This window comes from Stomoxys calcitrans, chromosome 3 (genome assembly GCF_963082655.1).
Source record: "Stomoxys calcitrans chromosome 3, idStoCalc2.1, whole genome shotgun sequence".
Lineage (NCBI taxonomy): Eukaryota > Metazoa > Arthropoda > Insecta > Diptera > Muscidae > Stomoxys > Stomoxys calcitrans.
The window spans coordinates 112,647,995-112,669,051 of NC_081554.1; the positions used below are offsets into that span (position 1 = coordinate 112,647,995).

The 21,057-nt window shown below is 39.5% G+C and overlaps 1 protein-coding gene across 6 annotated transcripts in view; it reads right to left on the bottom strand.

Moving 5' to 3' along the window:
- The window catches only part of LOC106094615 (trichohyalin), a 100,314-nt gene that overhangs the window by 27,145 nt on the left and 52,112 nt on the right, over positions 1 to 21,057 (bottom strand). For 3 of the 6 annotated variants that reach the window (XM_059364866.1, XM_059364863.1, XM_059364862.1), the window contains exons 4-7: positions 18,572 to 18,768; positions 18,117 to 18,304; positions 16,863 to 17,916; positions 16,599 to 16,811 (exon numbers count right to left, since the gene is read on the bottom strand). In XM_059364866.1, the coding sequence (XP_059220849.1) occupies positions 16,599 to 16,811; positions 16,863 to 17,916; positions 18,117 to 18,304; positions 18,572 to 18,768 (1,652 nt within the window). The remainder of the gene's footprint in view (positions 1 to 16,598; positions 16,812 to 16,862; positions 17,917 to 18,116; positions 18,305 to 18,571; positions 18,769 to 21,057) is intronic. The other 3 variants (XM_059364864.1, XM_059364867.1, XM_059364865.1) reach the window with 2 other exon arrangements.

Here is a 21,057-nt window from a genome sequence, read left to right on the forward strand (position 1 = left end):
ATTGATTGTCGATTTTCTAACTTTATCATCTTGTTTGAATGCCACGATATTTTGAATTTCACCTGACTGAGAATAACGGAAAAAAAAGTTGAAATAAATTCATTCTGATGCATTGATCTAAGCAATACAAAATGTTATAAGTGTGTAGTCGTTGCCCACATCTTTGATACAGAATGCCGAATTTTGCCACTTTCGAACTCTCAGCCTTCCGAACTGAGCGATTTTGATTTACACGATTATTTTTGCGTAAGCAATTTGCTTTGCAAGACCAAAATAAGTAAGAAAACATGCAACGTGTACGAAGCGCAATGGAAATGTACACAATTAAAATCAGTTTTATCTGGCTTATTGCAAATTAATCAAATCGAGCTAAATAGTCAAATAGGTGGGTCGGATTACATGGGGACCACATCTAAAGACATATTTGGGTGGTAGTTAGTGCTTCTAGGATCAATTTTCAACCCAGTCTGATACAGTTTGAGTCGGTTTAATTGGAGGCTAATGTAGCGCAAAGCATTCAAATCTTAGCGGGATTACTAATGCTGTAGAGAAAGTATCGCGAATTTTGTACTTCTTGTTTAATTGTTTATTTATTGACAATTTAAAATTCGAGAAGTGTGACCAAGCCTTAAATCCTTAAATCTGTAACTTTTGAACCGAAACAGATGGTTTCATATTTATATTCGACATAAAACCTCGTTCATAAACTAATGTTTGAAGATTATTTTATGCAAAAGTTGACCGTGACTGCTCCTCAAAGGTCCATCCTCTTCCAATATTGGCATACTCTTTTCAACATTTCGGCCAGTATCTCACGAATAAATGCTTCAATGTTGTCTTCCAATGCGTCAACTGAACCGAGCTTGCCTGTATAGACATGAGCTTAATGGTGGTAAATCGCACAATCCAGGTGACCAATTGACCGGTCTCAAACGTTAAATAAAATGTTCACCGAACGCCTCTCTCAATAAGTACATTGTTGAAGCCACATGTCATGCAAGTCAAGCTCTTGCATTTTGGACAAAAAAAAGTTGGATATCATCTTGCGGAAGCGCTAACCCTTCACAATTGCGTTACGATTCGGATTGTTTCTGAAGAAGTTCGGTCCGATGATGCCACCTGCCCATAAAACGCACCAAACTGCGACTTTTTCTGGACGCATTGGTAGCTCTTACAATGCTTCTGGCCGATCTTTACTCCAAAATCGACAATTCTGCTATTTACGTACCCATTGAGCCAAAAATGAGCTTCGTCGCTGAAGAAGAAGAAGCGCGTGATGAACTTTCTTAACAGAGCACGTATTTTGATAATAAAATTCAATACTTTGCAAGCGTTGTTTTACCTGGTTTTCCTGAAATTTGCCAAACATGGTCCCAATCGGACTATATATATATATAGCTGCCGATCTTCCGGTGTAGGGTATTCAGCCATTAAATGCGACATTATTACCTGAATTCGATGTCTGAGTATAGGGCATTTAGCCCATAATTGGCGTTAAATTATTCTTTTCTACATATGCATCCAATATCGTCCCGACCATCAAACAGTAGGATATACGCTTCAATTTCTATAAATACGTTTAAAATTCTATAAAGCTTGTTAAGTATGCGATACAACTCCCAGTTTACCTGCTAATGAATTTTCATATGAATTGATAAAATAATCAAAAGTTTTGCATTGACTTTTTTCATTAAAATAAAGAATGTGTTCAACATACAGTTCCATACACCATAGCGCAGAGGTTACCATGTCAGCCTATAATACCGAACGCCTGTGGTCAAATGCAGAAATTTTTCAGTGGTGGTTATCCCCTGCTAGTGCTGGCTACTATGCTATTTGGAAACTATGGTATGGCAGCCATGTAAAAACTTCTCCCCCAAGTGGCGTCGCACTTCGGCACGCTTTTCATTGGTCTTACACTTGAATCGAACAGCACTCATTAAGTTTGACCCTGTTCCTCAATGGAATGTTTATGGGCAAATTTGAGTTTGCAGTTTCATACAGGAAGAAAAAAGCACCTGAATAAAAATTTAATAAAACACCATCGGAAACAACACATTCAAAAGTAGAGAGCGGAAAAATATGCACTTTTTGTTTATGGGCCGATTTTAACCAACATTTTTATTAAGGTCTTAATTTGGTGTAAGGTAACGAATTTTGAGTGCATATCTTAAATATACATTTTTATACCCTACACTTACATTTGTTCGCAACGCTAAGGAGAAAAGCTAGACCCATTGCTAAGTATACCGATCGGCTTAAATCCGTCTCTTCATGTATTCTTGTGATTATCGCATTTAATTTGCACAAGTCACTTATTTGGTCCATGGACAAACGCCATTGGTTTAAAAAAAAAACGGTCCAGATTTAGACATAGCTCCCATATATACTATTCATCTGATATGGCTGTAGAAGGCACAATTTTTATCAGATCTATACAAAATTTAGCACGAAGTACTTGTTTCCACATCCCAATACGTGTGAATAAATTGCAATCATTTCATAAAAATCGATTCAGATTTTGATAAAAAAAAAAAACTTTGAGAGCTTTAGCTCAATCGGAAAAGAAATTACCATGTTTACGTTTTAGTATCTAAATGAACATTTTAGTTTCTAAAAGTACGAGTTGCAAAAAAAACTTCTAGCCGCCCGATATATATTGTCAAGGTGTAACTGTACTCTAAATTTCATAGCTTAATCCAACGTACAATTCTGTACGTTATAGTTCCTATATGGACTAATTTCAAACAAATTTTCTAGGTGTACCTGTATTTTGTAAGTTTTAGTACCAACTTTAGGTTAGGTTGAAAAGAGGGTGCAGATATTAATCCGCCCCATGCCACTATGGACATACACCTAAGCCAGTAATCGGCTTGTTGTGCGCTCTAGAAACTATAAAGTAACCTCTAAAAAGAAAATTTTAAGTTAGGAATTCCGTGCTACTTACAAAATCCTTAATTGTATTCAATGCCACTCCCCTAAGTTGGTTCATGTCTGATATTGTGTCTCCACTTAAGTACCGGAATCTGTTGGACTCGAAGCCGGGCAATGACAAAGGAAATACTCCAACGTATCATCATCTTTCCCGCTTGCCCTACACATGCTATCACTTGCCGCACCGATTTTACATAAGTGAGCTCGTAGTCCTATGTGTCCCGTTATGATACCAATAGCTATACTGACCTCCTTCTTGCTTCCTTTTAGTAATTGCCCCGTCTTCTCACTATCTGGATCCCCCCATAGGATTTTCGCCGTCCTACCGACCGTTTCGCTTTTCCCCAATGTTGCATGCGCATTCGTCGCCCACTCCCTTAACTCGGATTGCGTCGACCCGAAAGGCTTCGGGTTAACCAAGTATATTGACGACAGTCCTGTGGCCTTCACCGCCAAATCGTCTGCCCTTTCATTTCCCCTTACTCCGTTATGGCCCGGCACCAAAATAATGCGGATTTTCCCATACTCAGAGAATGCGTTAATCTCCTTCTTACACTGCAAGACTCTTCGTGACCTCACCGTCCTGTTATTGCCCTTATGGCAATTTTAGTGTCGGTAAAGATGTTCAGACCAAGACCAAACTTTAAGTAATCAAAAATTCTTCTTTAGCTCTAGCTAAGTTCGGAACGAAAGTACCATTTTGTACGTTTCAGCACTTATATGTACGAAATTCACAAATTGTCCTAGCTGCCCAATATATACTGCCAAGTTATATGTATCCGAATTTAATCTGCAAAGGAAGTACCATTTTGTACCTAAATGTACGAATTGCAAAAAAACTCTTTTAGTCGCCTAATCAATCTGTTAAGAAAGTTCCATTAAGTACGTTTAAGTACTTAAATGTACGAATTTTGACAAATCACCTTGTCCCACAATATATACTGCCTAAGAGTCACTGCATCCCGATTTTGAGAGCAGTAGGTTAATCGGCCAATCACGGAGATCTTTTATATATATAGACTAGTCCGCTTCCAATCCCCCGTTTTTTAAACCCATTTTCTAGTGTAGGACTTCTGAAGACCTAAATAGTCACTCAGTTCATAAGATGATAAAGTTTTGTAATAATTGAGTATAAAAATTTCAGAGATTTGTTCCCTTCTGTAAAGAAAGTACCAAATAGTACCAAGAACGACAATACATCGGAAAATTCAATAAATATCCCAAGACATATTGACAATTTTGAGCGCTTTAGCTCAATTCGTAAAAAAAGTACCAATATGTATGTTTTAGTACATCAATGTAAGATTTTGAAAAAAATAATACCAATAATATATATTTCCAAAATCTTGCCATAGTGTACCTAAATTCCAAAATTCAATTATATCATGGGGGAGGAGACTTATTCCTCTGTAGTTGGCACATTCCGTCTTGTCTCCTTTCTTGTGTACGGGACATAGTATGCTGAGGTTCCAATCATCGGGTATGCGTTCTTCTAGCCAGATTGAGCAAACAAGCTGATGCATACGCCTTATAAGCACGTCGCCTACGGTCTTAAATAGTTCAGCGGGTAACCCATCGGCTACTGCTGCCTTGTTGTTCTTCAGTCGGGTCACTGCTACTTGAATCTCATTCTGACTAGGAGGTGAACATTCTATACCATCATCGGGGATTGGTTCTGCGGTATCCTCTTCGCCGCCATAGTCGGTTAAATGTTTTTTCCATATCCTCAGCACACTATTTGTATTTGATAGAATTTACGGACTTCATTCTGGCTCCTGTAAATATCAATTCACTCGCACTCACGTCTTTCCATTTCCTTTTTCTTTCTGCGGAATAGACGTTTCTCCTCTCTCCTTTTCTCCCGATACCTCTCCTTCATCTGGCGCGTTGCTACTGATTGCAGGGTTGCTCTATATGCCGCATTCTTGGTTTCAGTAGCATCTCGACACTCTTGGTCGTACCATGGGTTTTTTGGAGGAGGCTTTCGGTACCTAAGTACGGATTTCGCGGCATTTTCCATGGAGTGGGCAAAAGTTTGCCACTGCGCCATTATATCATCGGAACAAGGAGTGCTTTCATCAAGCAGTTGGGTCGGTCGAGTGGAGTATGCCGCTGCCATTTGTTGTGTCTGCAGCTTTTGAATGTCCAGCTTCCGTGCAGTGTCAGATCGTACTTTCCTCGCCATGTTCAAACGGGTGCGAACCTTTGCTGCAACAAGGTAATGATCCGAATCTATATTCGCTCCACGGATCGATCGTACATCTAACACGCTGGATGAATCCCTTCCATCTATCACAACGTGATCAATTTGGTTTCTCGTGTTTTGATCGGGTGACAGCCATGTGGCTTTGTGGATATTTTTATGTTGAAATCTGGTGCTGCTAACTACCATGTTTTTTGCCGCGGCGAAATCTATCAGCCTCAACCCATTACTGGACGTTATCTCGTGGAGGCTAAACTTTCCGACTGTTGGACCAAAAATTTCTTCCTTCGCTATTTTCGCATTAAAATCTCCCAGAACGATTTTAATATCATGGGCGGGGCAGCGGTCATATTCTCTCTCTAGGCGCTCGTAGAAAATATCCTTGGTCTGCTCGTCTTTGTCTTCCGTCGAGGCATGGGCACAAATAAGACTGATGTTGAAGAATTTGGCTTTTATGCGGATTGTGGCTAGCCTCTTATCCACCGGAGTAAAGCTGAAGACTAGGTGTTTCAGTCTTCGACTAACCACAAATCCGCAGCCAATTTCATGCCTCGTGTTATGGCAGCTATAGTATAGTTCGTCACCGTTTGGTGTTGTAGTGAAGCCATTCCCAGTCCATCGCACTTCCTGTAAGGCGGTTATGTCTGCCTTGTACTTCTGTAATACATCCGCCAGCGCGTATACTGCACCTTCTCTATAAAGAGTGCGGACATTCCAGGTGCAGATCCGCAAATCATGGTCCTTTTTTCGTTTGCGTGGGTCGACGTTGGGGGGTCCGTTTTTACTATTCCTATGTTTTTCATAGTAGTTTTATGTTTTCCGGGGGCGGGTTACTGGTCATTGGTTAATATGGCAGCTATATCAAAACATGGACCGCTATGGCCCATTTACAATCCCAACCGACCTACACTAATATGAAGTATTTGTGCAAAATTCCAAGTGGCTAGCTTTACTCCTTCGAAAGTTAGCGTGCTTTCGACAGACGGACGGACTTTATGAGGTCTGAGACGAATATTTCGAGTAGTTACAAACAGAATGACGAAATTAATATACCCCCATCCTATGGTTGAAGGTATAATAAATATTTATTTGTCCTTTTATATTTAGCGTCTAACCAGAAAAACATTAATTTTAAGATGAATATATGAGAACGATGTGCACGCCCATGCGCACCTTCATTCGTTGCTGTCTCAACAAGAGATTAAAAATATGTGTGAATCGACCATCAACGCTAGCGTAAAGAAAATTTTAATACTGTGCATATCAATAACAGACCACGCCAATTGAGTGCCAGTGACTATTTTCCCTAGGGCGGTCGCTGTACTCTTTATGCTGACACCGCAGTTTTTTTTTTGGACGAATGCAATGGAACAAATTTATATGTATACTAGCTGACCCGGGCCCGCTCCGCTGCGCCTTCTTTTACTTTATATGGAACAAAAGTTTCATTGGAATATTTATTTTCGACAATTAAAGAGCTTTTAGTGAAATACCATGCTACGAAAATAGTATATCGCTTGACTAATTGTTTAACAATAGAAGTGCCTTTGTCCGAATCCCATATGATCTTTATTGGTCTACGAATTTAAGTTTGGATGTAAGGTGTACTCCATTCTTAAAATACTTCATTTCAGCCCGCTACTCTCATGATATCTGATTTAGGGGTGTTTTCGGGGGTGAGGTGTCTCCAGCCACTTGGCCCTGAAAAAATCAGCATCGTGCTCTTATTTCAAAAACCATTTATTTAAACCCCATATTGCCATTGGTTTAGGAAAGTTTACACGATGAGGCGTCCCCTAAACACATGGCCAAAAATGGGTTATCAAATTCGTTTTCTAATCTTAAATACCACATATTGGCATGGTCGAAAAATTTTTACCCTTTACGGGGTGTTTTGGGGAAGGGGTGATGCCCTAAATACATGGTCCTAAATTTGGACTCCCCCAGAAAATTGGTCCCGAAAGTGGGTATCAATTCTTCCTCTACCCCCCAATACCTTTCATTTAAGCTCCATATTGACATGGTCGGTAGATATGGCCGAATTAGGGGCGTTTTGGGGATTGGGGTGGTCGCCCAAACACTAAGCCCGGAAAATATATCAGCAACGTGCTCTATTCTCATATATCTATATATCATTTATTTGAACCCCATATTGCCATTGCCCTCAAAATTGAATATCAAATTCGTTTTCTAATCTCGTTTAAACTCATTATTGCAAAAGTCAGCAAATATGTCCGGTTTGGGGTATTGGCCCTAAAAACTTTAAATATTTAGTTCCACTCTCTTTACGACCCAAATTGTCTTGGTGGGACGTCCCCTAGACAGTTGGTCCCTAATGTTGATATCAGATACGTGGTCTACTCCCAAATACCTTTAATTTGAGCCCCATATTTTCATAGTCGGCAAACATGACCGGCTTGGGGGGTGTTTTGGGGGATGATCGGCCACTCAGTGAGTTGGCCTTGAAAATATATATCGGATTCGTGTTATACTCTAAAAACCCTCTTTTTGGAGCCTCATATTGCAAAAGTCATCAAATACTTACTATTTGGGTGTTGTTGTGGGGTGACCCCATAGACACTTTTCCAAAATATTGATATCAGATTTGTGCTTTACTCCATAAGTCCTTTCATTTGAGCCCCATATGGCTATGGTCGTTAATTTGTCCCCTTTGGGGATGTTTTTTAGAGAGAGACGTCCCCCCAAACACTTGGTCCCATATTTGGATATCAGATTTTAATTCTAGACTCAAATAACTTTTATTTAAGCCCCATATTCCCATGGTCAGTAAATAAGTCCTGTTTGGGGGGTGTTTTGGAGAAGGGGTGGACCCCCAGAAACGTGGTCCCAAATTTGGATATCAGATTCGTATTCTACTCGCAAATACCTTTCATTTGAGTACCATATTGCCATGGTCGGTAAATTTATCCGATTTAGGGGTGTTTTGGGGCTTGGGGTGGTCCCCCTAGCACTTAGTTCGATATCAGATACGTTTTCTTATCCGAACTACCTTTCATTTGAGTCCCATATTGTCGTGATTGGTCAAAATATATGTTCGGTAGGTTTTAGTGTGGGGCGGCCCCCCTAGGTACCCCATCCGAAATTTGGATACAAAATTTTTATTTTTGGGGTAATATATGAGAGCACACAAAATTTCGCTTAAATCTCACCACTCATCTCCGAGATCTGGCGTTTCTGAAAATTAAGGTAAGGGGGAGGGTCCGCCCCCCCCTTCTGATATCAAAAAATGTAGTACCCTATTTTCACCACGGGATCATTATACACCATCTGAAAATTTCAAGAAAATCGGTTCAGCCGTTTCTGAGTCTATAAGGAACACACAAACATACAAACAAACAAACACAAATTGATTTTTATATATAAGATTAATAGAGTTATGAATTACTATATATAGTTGTATGTAAGCATGGTATACTTGAAAACAGGAAATGCATTGATTTTGGGGAAACATTGATGAATGCTGATCAAACCAATTTTTACTATAAATTTAATGGTTCTCCCCAACTGAAGGCATTCAATAAAGAATCATTGAACCAGCAACTGTGCTGCAGTGCTCATCAGAATAATAAACACAGAAAAAAATGTATGAAATTGATTTTTTTCTATCTCATCAATACAAAAACACAAAACCTTTAGCTTACAAAAGAGGTGCTATATTTGCACTCTCTGGGACAGAAGGCCCTGATTCAGGATAGTAAGATTGTTTTTGATAATATGTACAAAAAGGAATATAAAAAACTAAATTTTTGCAAAATGCAATAAAACCCGTAAGGAAGGGCAAAAGTCGGGCGGTGCAGACTATATAATACCCTACATCTACCCTCTATGTACAATTTGGGGGCAATATTCAATTCTGAACCTATTTGATGGACCTCGGCGGAAGTTTTCAGATGGGTTATTTATCAAATATCGAGAAAATATGTTCAAACTGTAATAACTACAGTTGACAAATGACAACATTATTGCAAATTACCCAAAATCTGACGAACATATATATGGGAGCTATATCTAAATCTGAACCGGTTTCTATGAAATTCACCAGTAATGTCGAGAGTCAGAATCAAATCGTTGAATTTTTTGATTGATCTCATTAGTTGTAATCTCCTACAATATAAACATATTACAATACGAAAAAAATTGCATATTTTGACATCAAAAAAGGCCAGATATCGAAGATGGGTGAACTTATTTTAGCAAATTTTTGTTTACATCCCTAACGTTACCCAAAAACAAGAATCTGGTAAATAAATTTGTTATCAATCTATTTAGGGTACGTGAACCCAAAACTAACTTTGCCAGATCGGGACAATTAGTGTTTGGAAGTACACTACGAATCTGGCAACAGTTTTTGAACATTTAAGGCATTAAGGCAAGGAGTAGCGTAGTATTGAAATATCGAATAGAACCTTGTACGATTTTCTAGCGATGGTAAGAAAATTGTGGTTCTACAGCCTTTAAAGTCGAAACGCATAAAAGATATATATTGGAGTGTTATTTAAATCTAATTTGACTTTGACGAAATTTTGCACACGTATTGGGATGTCAATGAAAACATCTCATGAAAAATTTTTTAGAGATCGGACCAAAATTGTAGCTACTACAGCTTTAAAGGGCATATCGGATGAATGATATATATGAGAGCTATATATGGATTTGATCGGATTCTGATGAAATTTTGCACACATACATACATATATGCGTCAAAAAAAGCACTTCATGCCAAACTTGGTAAGATTGGACCAAAATTGTGCCTTCTACAGCCATATCGGATGAAAGATATATATTTGAGCTATATATAAATCTTATCCGATTCCGATGAAATTTTGCATACTAGGACGTCAAAACAAGCACTTCGTGCCAAATTTATTTAGTAAAAATTGGACCAAAATTGTGCCTTCTACAGCCCTAAAAGACCATATCGGATGAAAGATATACATGGGGACTATATATAAATCTGATCCGATTCTAAAGAAATTTTGGACACATATTAGAACGTCACAAAAAGCACTTCGTTCCAAATTTGGTAAAGATCGGACCAAAATTTTGGCTTCTACAGCCTTTAAGAGGTCAAATCGGATGAAAGTTATGTATGGGAACCGATATCAATGAAATTTCGCGCACATATTGGGACTTTAAAAAAAACACTTTGTGCCAAATTTTTTAAGGATTACACCAAAATGGTGGCTTCTACAATTTTAAAATGGCACATCGGATGAAAGATATATATGGGAGCTAAAAAAGAGACTTGTGCAAAATTTTGAGAAAATCGGACTACATATGCGACCTGTACTTTGATTACAAGAATAAATGGACAGACAGACAGACGGACATGGCTAAATCGAATCAGTAAGTCATTCTAAGCCGATCCATACACTTATCGATGGCTCTAGCTCTTCTCCTTCTTAGCGTTGCAAACAAATGCACAAATCTATAATACCCTATACCACAGTGGTAGTGTAGGTTATAAAAAAAATTTAAAACACTAAAACACTGAGTTGTATTACAGATCTTGAAATCCCTGCCAATTTTGGTCCAGATCGGATCATCATTGCTGATCAAGCAAGATCATTCATTTCTGCTTTCAAGACACTCTTGCAATCATGGAGCATTTTAAGAACTGAACCTTCGTTTCGTTTAAAAATACAGCAAAAGAATTGATTCGGATTTCAGTGAGTGCACGTTGTACAATGCATGTATTCGGGTACATTTTGCTTCAGATAAAGTATGGGTAAACACACACACACGCCTAGTTTTTGTACCCTCCACCATAGGATGGGGGGTATACTAATTTCGTCATTCTGTTTGTAACTACTCGAAATATTCGTCTGAGACCCTATAAAGTATTTATATTCTTGATCGTCGCGACATTTTATGTCGATCTAGCCATGTCCGTCCGTCCGTCTGTCTGTCGAAAGCACGCTAACTTCCGAAGGAGTAAAGCAAGCCGCTTGAAATTTTGCACAAATACTTCTTATTAGTGTAGGTCGGTTGGTATTGCAAATGAGCCTTATCGGTCCATGTTTTGATAAAGCTGCCATATAAACCGATTTTGGGTCTTGGCTTCTTGAGGACGCAATTCTGAAATGAATTTTTGCACGAAGTATTTTGTTATGATATCCAACAACTGTGCCTAGTATGGTTCAAATCGGTTCATAACCTGATATAGCTGTCAAATAATCCGATGTGGGGACTTGACATCTTAAGCTTCTAGAGGGCGCAATTCCTATACGATTTGGTTGAAATTTTGCATGACGTATTTTATTATTACTTTCAACAACTGTGTCAACAAAGGTCCAAATCGGTTCATAACCTTATATAGCTGCCATATAAACCGATCTGGGATCTTGACTTCTAAAGCCCGGCCGAACTTAGAACGTTTTTACTTGTTTTATATGAGACTGTGTGTCGAATGGTAGCAAAGTTGTAGGGATAGTAAAACTATGACGTTAAGTTTGGTGCATGATTTTTGATTAGCCCGGGGTCAAGTAAGATTTTTGACAGCATAACTAATTTTGACGTTTAATTGAGCAAAGTCCCATGTCAGTAATTGTAAATTCATTTGCATTTTTGTAATCAACTTGAGTGCGGCATTACATATTTGGCATAAAATAAGTAAAATTATTGTTTAATGTCATTGGCAACGGGATTCTAAAAGGTTGTTATTTCTATTATAATCGACAAAAGTACAGTTTTGTGTTTGTAGTTTATTGAAATGATGGCGCCACCGTTTAGTTATTTTTCTATAACGGCGTCAATAGTTTGTTTACCTGGCATGAGTTTCGTTCATCATTTTCATGTAAACAATAGGGACGAACTTTGGATACCCACCACCTCGGGTAAACCACCTTTTGTCAAAATCCGGTGAAAAATGCATACCATATGCCCCATAGCAGCTATATCGAAATATGTTCCGATTTGGACCAAATTTGTACAAGTCATTGTTCAGTTACGTATAATAAAATATTGATCTTTTTAGTAGCTATATCTAAAAATAAACCGATCTAAACTATATACGACATGGAAGTCGAGAAGCCTTACATAAGTCACTGTGTCAAATTTCAGTGAAATCGGATTATAAATGCGCCTTTAATGAGACCAAGACTTTAAATCGTGATATCGAGATACATGGCAGCTATATCCAAATCTTGATCAAATTGCAGAAATATGTGGAGGGGCTTAACTTAACTCTCTGTCCGAAATTTCGGCAACATCCGACAATAAATGCGCTTTTTATGGGTCCAAAAAAATAAATCGAGTGATCGGTCTATATGGCAGCTATATCCTAATCTGGACCGATCAGAGCCAAATTGAGGAAGAATGTCGAAGGGTCTAACACAACTCACTGTCATGGGCCTAAGATCCTAAATCGGCGGATCTGTCTATATGTGGGCTATATCAAGATTCAGTCCGATGTAGCCCATCCTCGAACTTAACCTGCTTATGGACAAAAAAGAATCTGTGCAAAATTTCAGCTCAATATATCTATTTTTAAAGACTGTAGTGTAATTTTAGCTGACAGATGGACGGACATGGCTAGATCGTCTTAGATTTTTACGCTGATCTAGAATATATATACTTTATAGGGTCGGAAATGGATATTTCGATGTGTTCCAAACGAAATGACAAACTGAATATACCCCCATCCTCCGGTGGTGGGTATAAAAAAGAAGCAAATTGGCGTTTGCATTAATTTTTCGTGAAGTAATGGCTTCTCCCGCAAAAAAATTAATACACATGTCTTTAAAATAACATAACTTGTCTTACTCGCCGTGTTTTCCTCTTTTCCAAAGCTAGACCTAAAATATCTCCATATTGCAACGTTCACATTTGCAATACAACTACTAGCAGTAATAGAAAATATTTTTGAAAAATATTCGTGGCGCGCACATCTTGTTTACTTTTGATTTTTGACAAACGTCAAAATTTGTCAGTGTCAGAAAAAATTGTCAATTGGCACAGCAAAATGAATTTTTTTTCTCATCAGTGTAAGAAACAACTACCTATGTCATTTTTACATCTCACCGTAGGCGATTCACACACACGCTCCGAGAAAACAAACAGTTTGAAAACGATTTGTGTGATCAGTTCATATTTTGAAAATGAGAGCGTGTCGCTTTCATACACAGCGATAATTTCTCATATCCCCCTGTAGCGGCGATGAATTCGAGATAAAAACACTTCCAAGCACTGAATGGTGGTTGTTTTTCAAAATTATCTACTCAACAGCAACTAGTTCGTTTTACTCTATCATCAGTGTTTCGCTCTTCAGTAGTCTTGAATCCAGCAAAAACAGTCACCAATGAATGGTTTTGTGCAGGCCTTTGATATAGAGCTCCTGATGTAAGTGGTGCTACTCTGTAACTTATAAATAAAATCGTTTAGTTAAATTTGTCGCCAAAAAAATCATTTGCGCTAACGATAATGCTATTCTTTGATATTTCGTTAACAGTAATCGTTATTGCTTTTTGGACAATGGCAACTCTAAACAAAAAAGACAAAGAGGAATCAATAAAAATAGTTTAGGTTAGGTTTAAATGGCAACCTGCCATCAGACTCTCTTAGACGTTTCGCCCATTGTGATACCACAGGAACAGAAGTTCCTACCTTTGAACCATCCAGATCGCTTTAGAAAGCCCAATAGCATGCGAATGTTCACATCCGCTAACTGCTAGTGCGGGACACACACACAGAGGTTGTTCTATAGTCTCTTCTTCCTCGATGTCCTCACAGCTTCTGCAAAAGTCGTTGCTGGCAACCTTCAGTCTGTCAGCATGTTTTCCGATTAGACAGTGACCTGTCATGACGGATACAACGACTAAGACGTCTGTTCCAGCCAATGACAGCAAAGCAGTAGACCCTTTTCAAGTCTAGATGAGGCCACATAGTTTTGGAATGTTCACAGCCCCCTCTTTGTGACCATCTATCATTCGTTGGCCTTTGGGCTTGGTCCTAAAAACTTAGCTTACATGTCGCTAGAGCCATGCTTATAGATTCCAGTGTCCCTGGAGTGTGTAGGGTCGTACCTAATCTCGCAAGCTCGTCGGCTTTACAATTTCCTGGGATATCTCTGTGGCCCGGTACCCAGAAGGGAAGAAATTTGAACTGTTCAGACATCTCGTTGAGAGATCTGCGACAGTCGTGGGCGGTTTTTGTGTTCAGAAATATGTTACGAGAACATATTTATGCCAATAGTCGTTATATCTTAGCCATTCCACGACTTCCTTAATTGCAAGGATCTCTGCTTGATACACACTGCAGTGGTTGGGTAACCTCTTCGTTATGATCACTTCTAGATCTTTAGAGTACACCCCAAAACCCACCTGGTCGTTTAGTTTGGAACCATCCGTATAGAAGTCTACGTAACTTCTGTAACCTGCTATATCAGGAATAGTGGTACAGTAATTTTTATCAAAAAGCGGCTCAGGTAGGGTGTTATACACACTGCCTGGAACATCGGATATTGTATCGAGTATAACACAGTGTCCGTGGCCGTCACATGGCCATTGAGAAAGCTCACTTAACCTCACAGCAGTGGTCGCTGCAAATTGGGTAGCCACAATGTACAGAGGCATAAGATGTAGCATTAAATTCAGTGCATCAGATAGTGTCGTCCTCAGTGCGGCTGTGATGCACAAACAAGCCATCCTTTGGATCTGGGTTAGTATTGAGCAGTACGTGGACTTTTGAAGCGCCGTCCACCAGACCTCAACACCATATAGTATAGTTGGTCTGACAACTGCAGTATATACCCATATATGCATGACACGCGGTCTAAATCCCCAATTTTTGCCAATGGCTCTCTTGTAGGTGTATGGGGAAAGAGTGGCCTTTCCTGCCCTTTCCAAAATGTTTGATTTGAAGTTGAGTTTCATGTCCAGCAAAACACCCAGGTATTTTGTGCTTTCTGTAAATGGAACATTCTCTCCACCCAAGGAGACAGGTTCCACTGTAGGCAACTTGTATCTCCTGCTGAAAAGAACTACTTCTGTCTTGCACGGATTTATACTCAGACCACTTTCGGTAGCTCACTTTGCTGTTGCACGTAGAGCTTCATGAAGTATATCTCTTAGAGTGCTGGGAAACTTTCCCCTAACCGCAATTGCCAAGTCATCAGCATACGCGTCTACTTTTGCACCTTTTTCTTGCAGAGACAATAATATATTGTTAATGGCTATATTCCAAAGTAGAGGAGACTACATTCCAAAGTGGAGGAAACAGAACACCTCCTTGAGGAGTTCCTCTGCTGACCCATCTTTTAGACCCACAGAGTAATTTGTAAATAAACTTTCTTTCGGTAGAGTTGATGCCTAGAAACTCCAACTCCTTTATGATTAATGTCGGTTTTACATTATTGAAAGCACCTTCAATGTCAAAAAATGCTACCATTGTATCTTCCTTGACAGCGAAAGAACCCTCTATGTAGTCGACTGGGTCGTGAAGGGCTGTTTCAGTGGATTTTCCTTTACTATATGCATGCTGCTGCCGCGACAGGCGATCTCCAGGGATCTTTGCCCTAAAATATGTATAAATTAACCTCTCAAGAGTCTTCACCATAAAGGATGCCAGACTAATAGGACGAGAATCTTTCGCCTTCGTGTGGTAGGGTTTTTCTGCTTTCGGAATGAAAATTACCTTCGTGTTTCTCCATCCCACAGGTATATATCACAATCTGATATAAGCAGAGTATATCTCCTTTAGCCAGGGAACCAGTCTATCAGACACAGCTTGTAATTCAACCGGTGATACATCATCAGGGACTAGCGACTTAAAGGAGTCGAAACTTCTTATCGCCCAAAGGATTTTCGGCTCAGACACAATTTTTCTAATGGCCTCCGACGAATGTATGTCAGTGACAACCTCTTTTGGCGCCACATTGTCCATTGGAGAATTTCCCGTGAAATATGTATCAACGAGTAGTTCTAGTCAATAATAATAAGTAAATCATTTTTCTTTTCGCCTGACATTCTTCTTATTTAAATTAAAACACCAGAAATATAAACATAATGTGTGGAAAAGTGTTATCAATATCGATTTGGTTATATAAAACGATTTTTTACATTTTTGTACATTACGAAAAGATTATCTTTATTTCTTTCGTTCAAGTAAACACCAAATAAGATTCCGTCGATAAGTAAACGAGCGTTACATAGACTTATCCATCATGCGCATTAAAATTGTTGGAGTATCTGACTCGGTTCAAAAGACATGATTTTTGAAACAAAAACACTCAAACCGCGCCAGTGTGTGACAGTTAGATAAGCAGTGCTCATCCAAGGCCCGACGTACACAGTTGAGGTGAATTTCCAACGATGGAAATTCTACCAAAGCTTGGTACTAAATTCAATTTCCTTGAGTTTGAAAATAAATTATTGTCAGATTGTGGCTTTAATTTGCTGTGCCTTTGAATTTGTTTGCAACCATTAAGTTTAAAAGAACTTACTTCTTCTTCAGCATATTTCAACTGTTCCTTAAGATCAGATTCCCTCTCAACAGAATCCTGTAAATCTCGCATCAGCTGTTGTGGATCCTCTTGTGATCCACCTCTTGTTAAGGACTCACGGGTAAATCTGGCATCGGCTGAGGTTGATTTGCCTAAAACTCCCAACATGGGGGGCTTCCTTTTGCCTGGATTACGCAGTTCTTCGGCCTCAAGCTGCAAAAGGATATTATTTTATCTATTTGCTGTAAATATTGAGAAACATACCTGTAACTTTTTAGATACTTCCTGGGAGAATCGCAATTCGTCCTCCAACTGTTTAATTTTAGCATGTAGTTCGTTGTTGCCATTATTTTGACGCTCCAACTCCATAGTTTCGATCTTGCGCTCGCACTTCTTTAGTTTGAAACTAAGAATTCTACAATTCTTTGTGGTCTTCTCCAGATCTTTTTGAAGACTGGTTTTTGCCTTCATATCGTCATCGCGGAACGTATCTTGAAGTTCGTCCATTTCGGCTTGCAAATTCATAATCTCCTTTTTGGCTTCTTGGTTCTCTTCCATTAACTCCTCACAAATCTGTTCTGCAGCTTGAAGCTTTCTTCGAAGTTCATTCTCAGCACTCTTCGGATTGTTCTCCAAATCCTTCATGCGAGCATTAAGTTTTCGCTTTTCTTCTGAAATCTTGTCAAGTTGCTCTTTCATTTCGTTAACTCGCTGCTGTAGCATTAGCGCCTCAGAGGCCGCAGTTCGATTGGGAGCCATATCAATGGAAGCCAGACGCCTGAGAAGAATGTCACTCTTTTCACGTTCGGCTTTCTCGGCTCGTTGTTTCATAGCCTCTAGCTCTTTGCGCAAATTCGTCAACTCCTCCTGTCCATCATTAGTTTCGGGGCGTTCGGTCATCATGGACATGGTTTCATTATTGGGCTTTCTATTTTGGTAACTGTTTTCTCTTATATTAAGCATAAATGCAACATCTTGAGCAGTTTTCTGGCGTTCAGCTTCTTTTCGTCGTGCGCTTGAAGACGACGACGAAACTGTTGCAGAAGTTGTAGAGGATGTGGTTGTTGAGGAAGACGATGTCTTCAATTTTGTGGGAGTGGGTTTAGCTGGAGTTGGCGGCAAAGAATTCTTGGTTTCATTGGCAGGTGCTGACGACGGCCTTCCAGGTGATGCCGAATTCAAGCTGGACACTTTTTTCGGTGGTAAAGATGCATTCTTGTTAGAGCTGGTTCCGCTGGAGGACGATGAAGGCTTTGAACGCTCAGGTCGATCTGGTGGTGCTTTAGCTTCGCCATTTTCATTCGCATTGATACTATCCCTAAAAAATTACAATCCACACATTATTTAACGTTACAATATTTAATGCAAAACCGTCTTCGCTGGCTTCTTTAAACATGTGTGGACAAATTAGCCCCCTTCACCGAATCGGAGGTCAAACGCTGTCGAAAAAAGCCAACGAAGTTTACAAATATTGAGCTACGGATATGACATTGACATGATGACATTGTTAACAATTACCCCTCATTTTTTCTGGGCACAGACCTTTCGCGGCTGGATTCTCTGGAATTCTGACTTCGTTGCTTCTTCAAAAGATTCATTTTCCTTACCCTTTCGGCAAGGCTATCGGTGGAATGAATAACCAGTTCATCTGGAATATTTTTTGCTGACGATGAGGAAGCCGCACTTTGCAACAACGAATTTTCCACCTTCAATCAACAAGAGATTTAAGCAAATGGAAACTCCAGGGGTGGAAATACCGCACACGCTTCGATTGATTACGCTTTCGCTTCCAATGAAATTTTATCTCGTATTACAAAATGTCAAAATGTTTGCAAGTAATGGTCGATTTTGACATTCGCTTCTTAAATTTCAAAAATTATCATTTAATAATGAATGAAATCGAAAGATTTAAATCGAACACGAATGACGTAGTTCCACCCCGGAATATTACAAGTAATAATTAAAAAAAATACCTCCTTCAAATCCAGCGTTGTCGTGTGACGTCTAGGCGGTGTTGGTAACTTTATGGTCACATTGACATCGTTGTCATCCGTTGAGGGTCTTCCGCTAGAACGCGGAACTGCTCGGTTCTGTTCTTCAGCCTCGTCGATGTCGGGTGTCGAGGCCCATGATTGTGGACGCTTCTTAAGCTCTACATTGAAGTGTACAACTTTTGGTGAGTAAACGTTCCAACAGTCATCGAAGCATGCATTTGTAGGGCAACATTACGGTCGTATTCGAACAACGAGTTATTATAAAATTGCGCTTGGACGTAATGGGCAATAACGTAGAAAGTTTTCATATTTTATGTTATTAGTCACCAATCATATCAAAATACAAATTATTAGAATTACGTGTGGTACAAACGTCCAATAACCCACAAATGGACGAAAACAAGAGCATTCGCCGACCATCGAAAACATCATCCATTGTGGTTTTTCGGTGGAATTCGTTGTTAACCAATCAGAAGCCAATCGGCGATAATGATATTATTGCGAGTAGTAGTGATGATAGAAGTAGTAGCAGTCAGTAGATGTTGTATTATTGTTAAGAGTGGTAGAAGTAGATGCAACAACAAGATCGATGATTTTTATGGATGCATACCCGAAAAATTTTGAAGTATGTAGAAAAAAAATTATACGAAAATAAAATATGGTGATCATTTAATTTATACGAAAACACAAAAAAATCAAAAACATTTTGGAGAAGAATATTAATAGAATGCCTGCAGACCTGAACTGGAGCTCAATATACCCAAAGTCATGCTCTAAGTGGTATATTTTCCCACAGGCAAAAAGTGTAATTTTTCCATCGCGTTAAATATTGCTAGAAATCATTTAAAAATTGAATAAAACAATTCACATTGCCCCAAACTCGAAGTTTTGGATTGGTCCAAAAACCGACCCCTGTGCTCAACAGCCCAACGAAGCAACCATAGTATGTATATATATTCACCAAGGAAAAAGTTGAAAGACAAGGAGACAGCCTATCGTGTGATCTCTTTAATATCCTGCTGGAGAAGATTATACGAGATGCAGAAGTGAATAGATATGACACACTAATCACAAGAGAGCACATGCTACTCGTCTATGCCGACGATATCGATATCATAGGTCGGTCACCGGAAGTAGTAACTGCAGCCTTTGAAAGAATCGAAAGAGAGTCAGTGAAAATGGGTCTGGCAGTAAATGGAGATAAGACGAAATGGATGGTTTCAACTCCTAAAAAGCCTTGCACAACCGAGCAGATAAAGAAAATGGAGATAGTTGGGAACCACAACTTTGAAGTAACATCTTCTACCTCGGCACCGCCGTAACCGAAACGAATGACATTAGTTTTGAGATAAAGCAAAGAATAATACTGGCAAACAGGTGCTACTTTGGACTAAGTAAGCAGTTTAGAAACAAGGCCACCTCTCGACAGACGAAGACTATACTTTACGAGACACTGATACTACCCGTGCTGTTATATGGTTCTGAAGCATGGGTACTTGTGAAAGCAGATGAGGCAGTGCTTGGAGTATTTGGGTGAAAAATTCTTCGTAAAATATATGGACCAGTTTGCGTTAACGGAGAATATAGGCGACGTATGAACCACGAGCTGTATGAGCTGTATGACGACGATAGCATAGTTACACGCATCAAAATACAACGGCTGTGTTGGCTAGGTCATGTTGTCAGAATGAATGAAGAAGCTCCAGCAAAGAAGTCTTTTGAAGGCAAACACGGTGGTACACGTAAACCGGGAAGACCAAAAGCCCGATAGAAAGATCAAGTTGTGGGAGACACCTCGAAACTTGGTGTCAGAGATTTTAGAATGAGCGCAGAAGATCGAGGCGCTTGGAACGCTATTCTACGTTCGGCTAGTGGAACAAATATTCTGTCATAGCCAATAAAAAAAAATAAATAAACAGATTTTGACGTTTGCAAAGTGTCTTTACAAACATGGTCTTGGAAAACGGTTAATATTTGAATTCTGAAATTTGGTACGTGTGTCCCGATATGATACCAAAAGCTATACTGACCTCCTTTTTACTTCCATCCAGTAATAGCCACTTCCTCTCACGATCTGGATCACCCCATAGGATTTTTGCCGTCCTACCGACTGTTTCGCTGTTCCACAGTATTACATGCGTGTTCGTTGTCCACGCCCTCACTCGGACGGCGTTGACCCGAAAGAATAGAGGTTAACCAATTTTATTGACGGCAATCCTCTGGCCTTCACTGCCAAATCGTCTGCCCTTTCATTCCCCCTTACTCCGTTATGGCCTGGCATCCAAACGAAGCGGATTGTGCCATCCTCAGAGAAGGCGTTAATCTCCTTCATACTCTGAAAGAATGTTCCTGGTGTTTATTGTCCTTATGGCCAGTTAACTGTCCGTAAAGATGTTCACACTCTCCTCGCGTTAGCACCACACCACCTCACGCATTCCGTGATCGCCTGAATCTCCGCCTGCAAG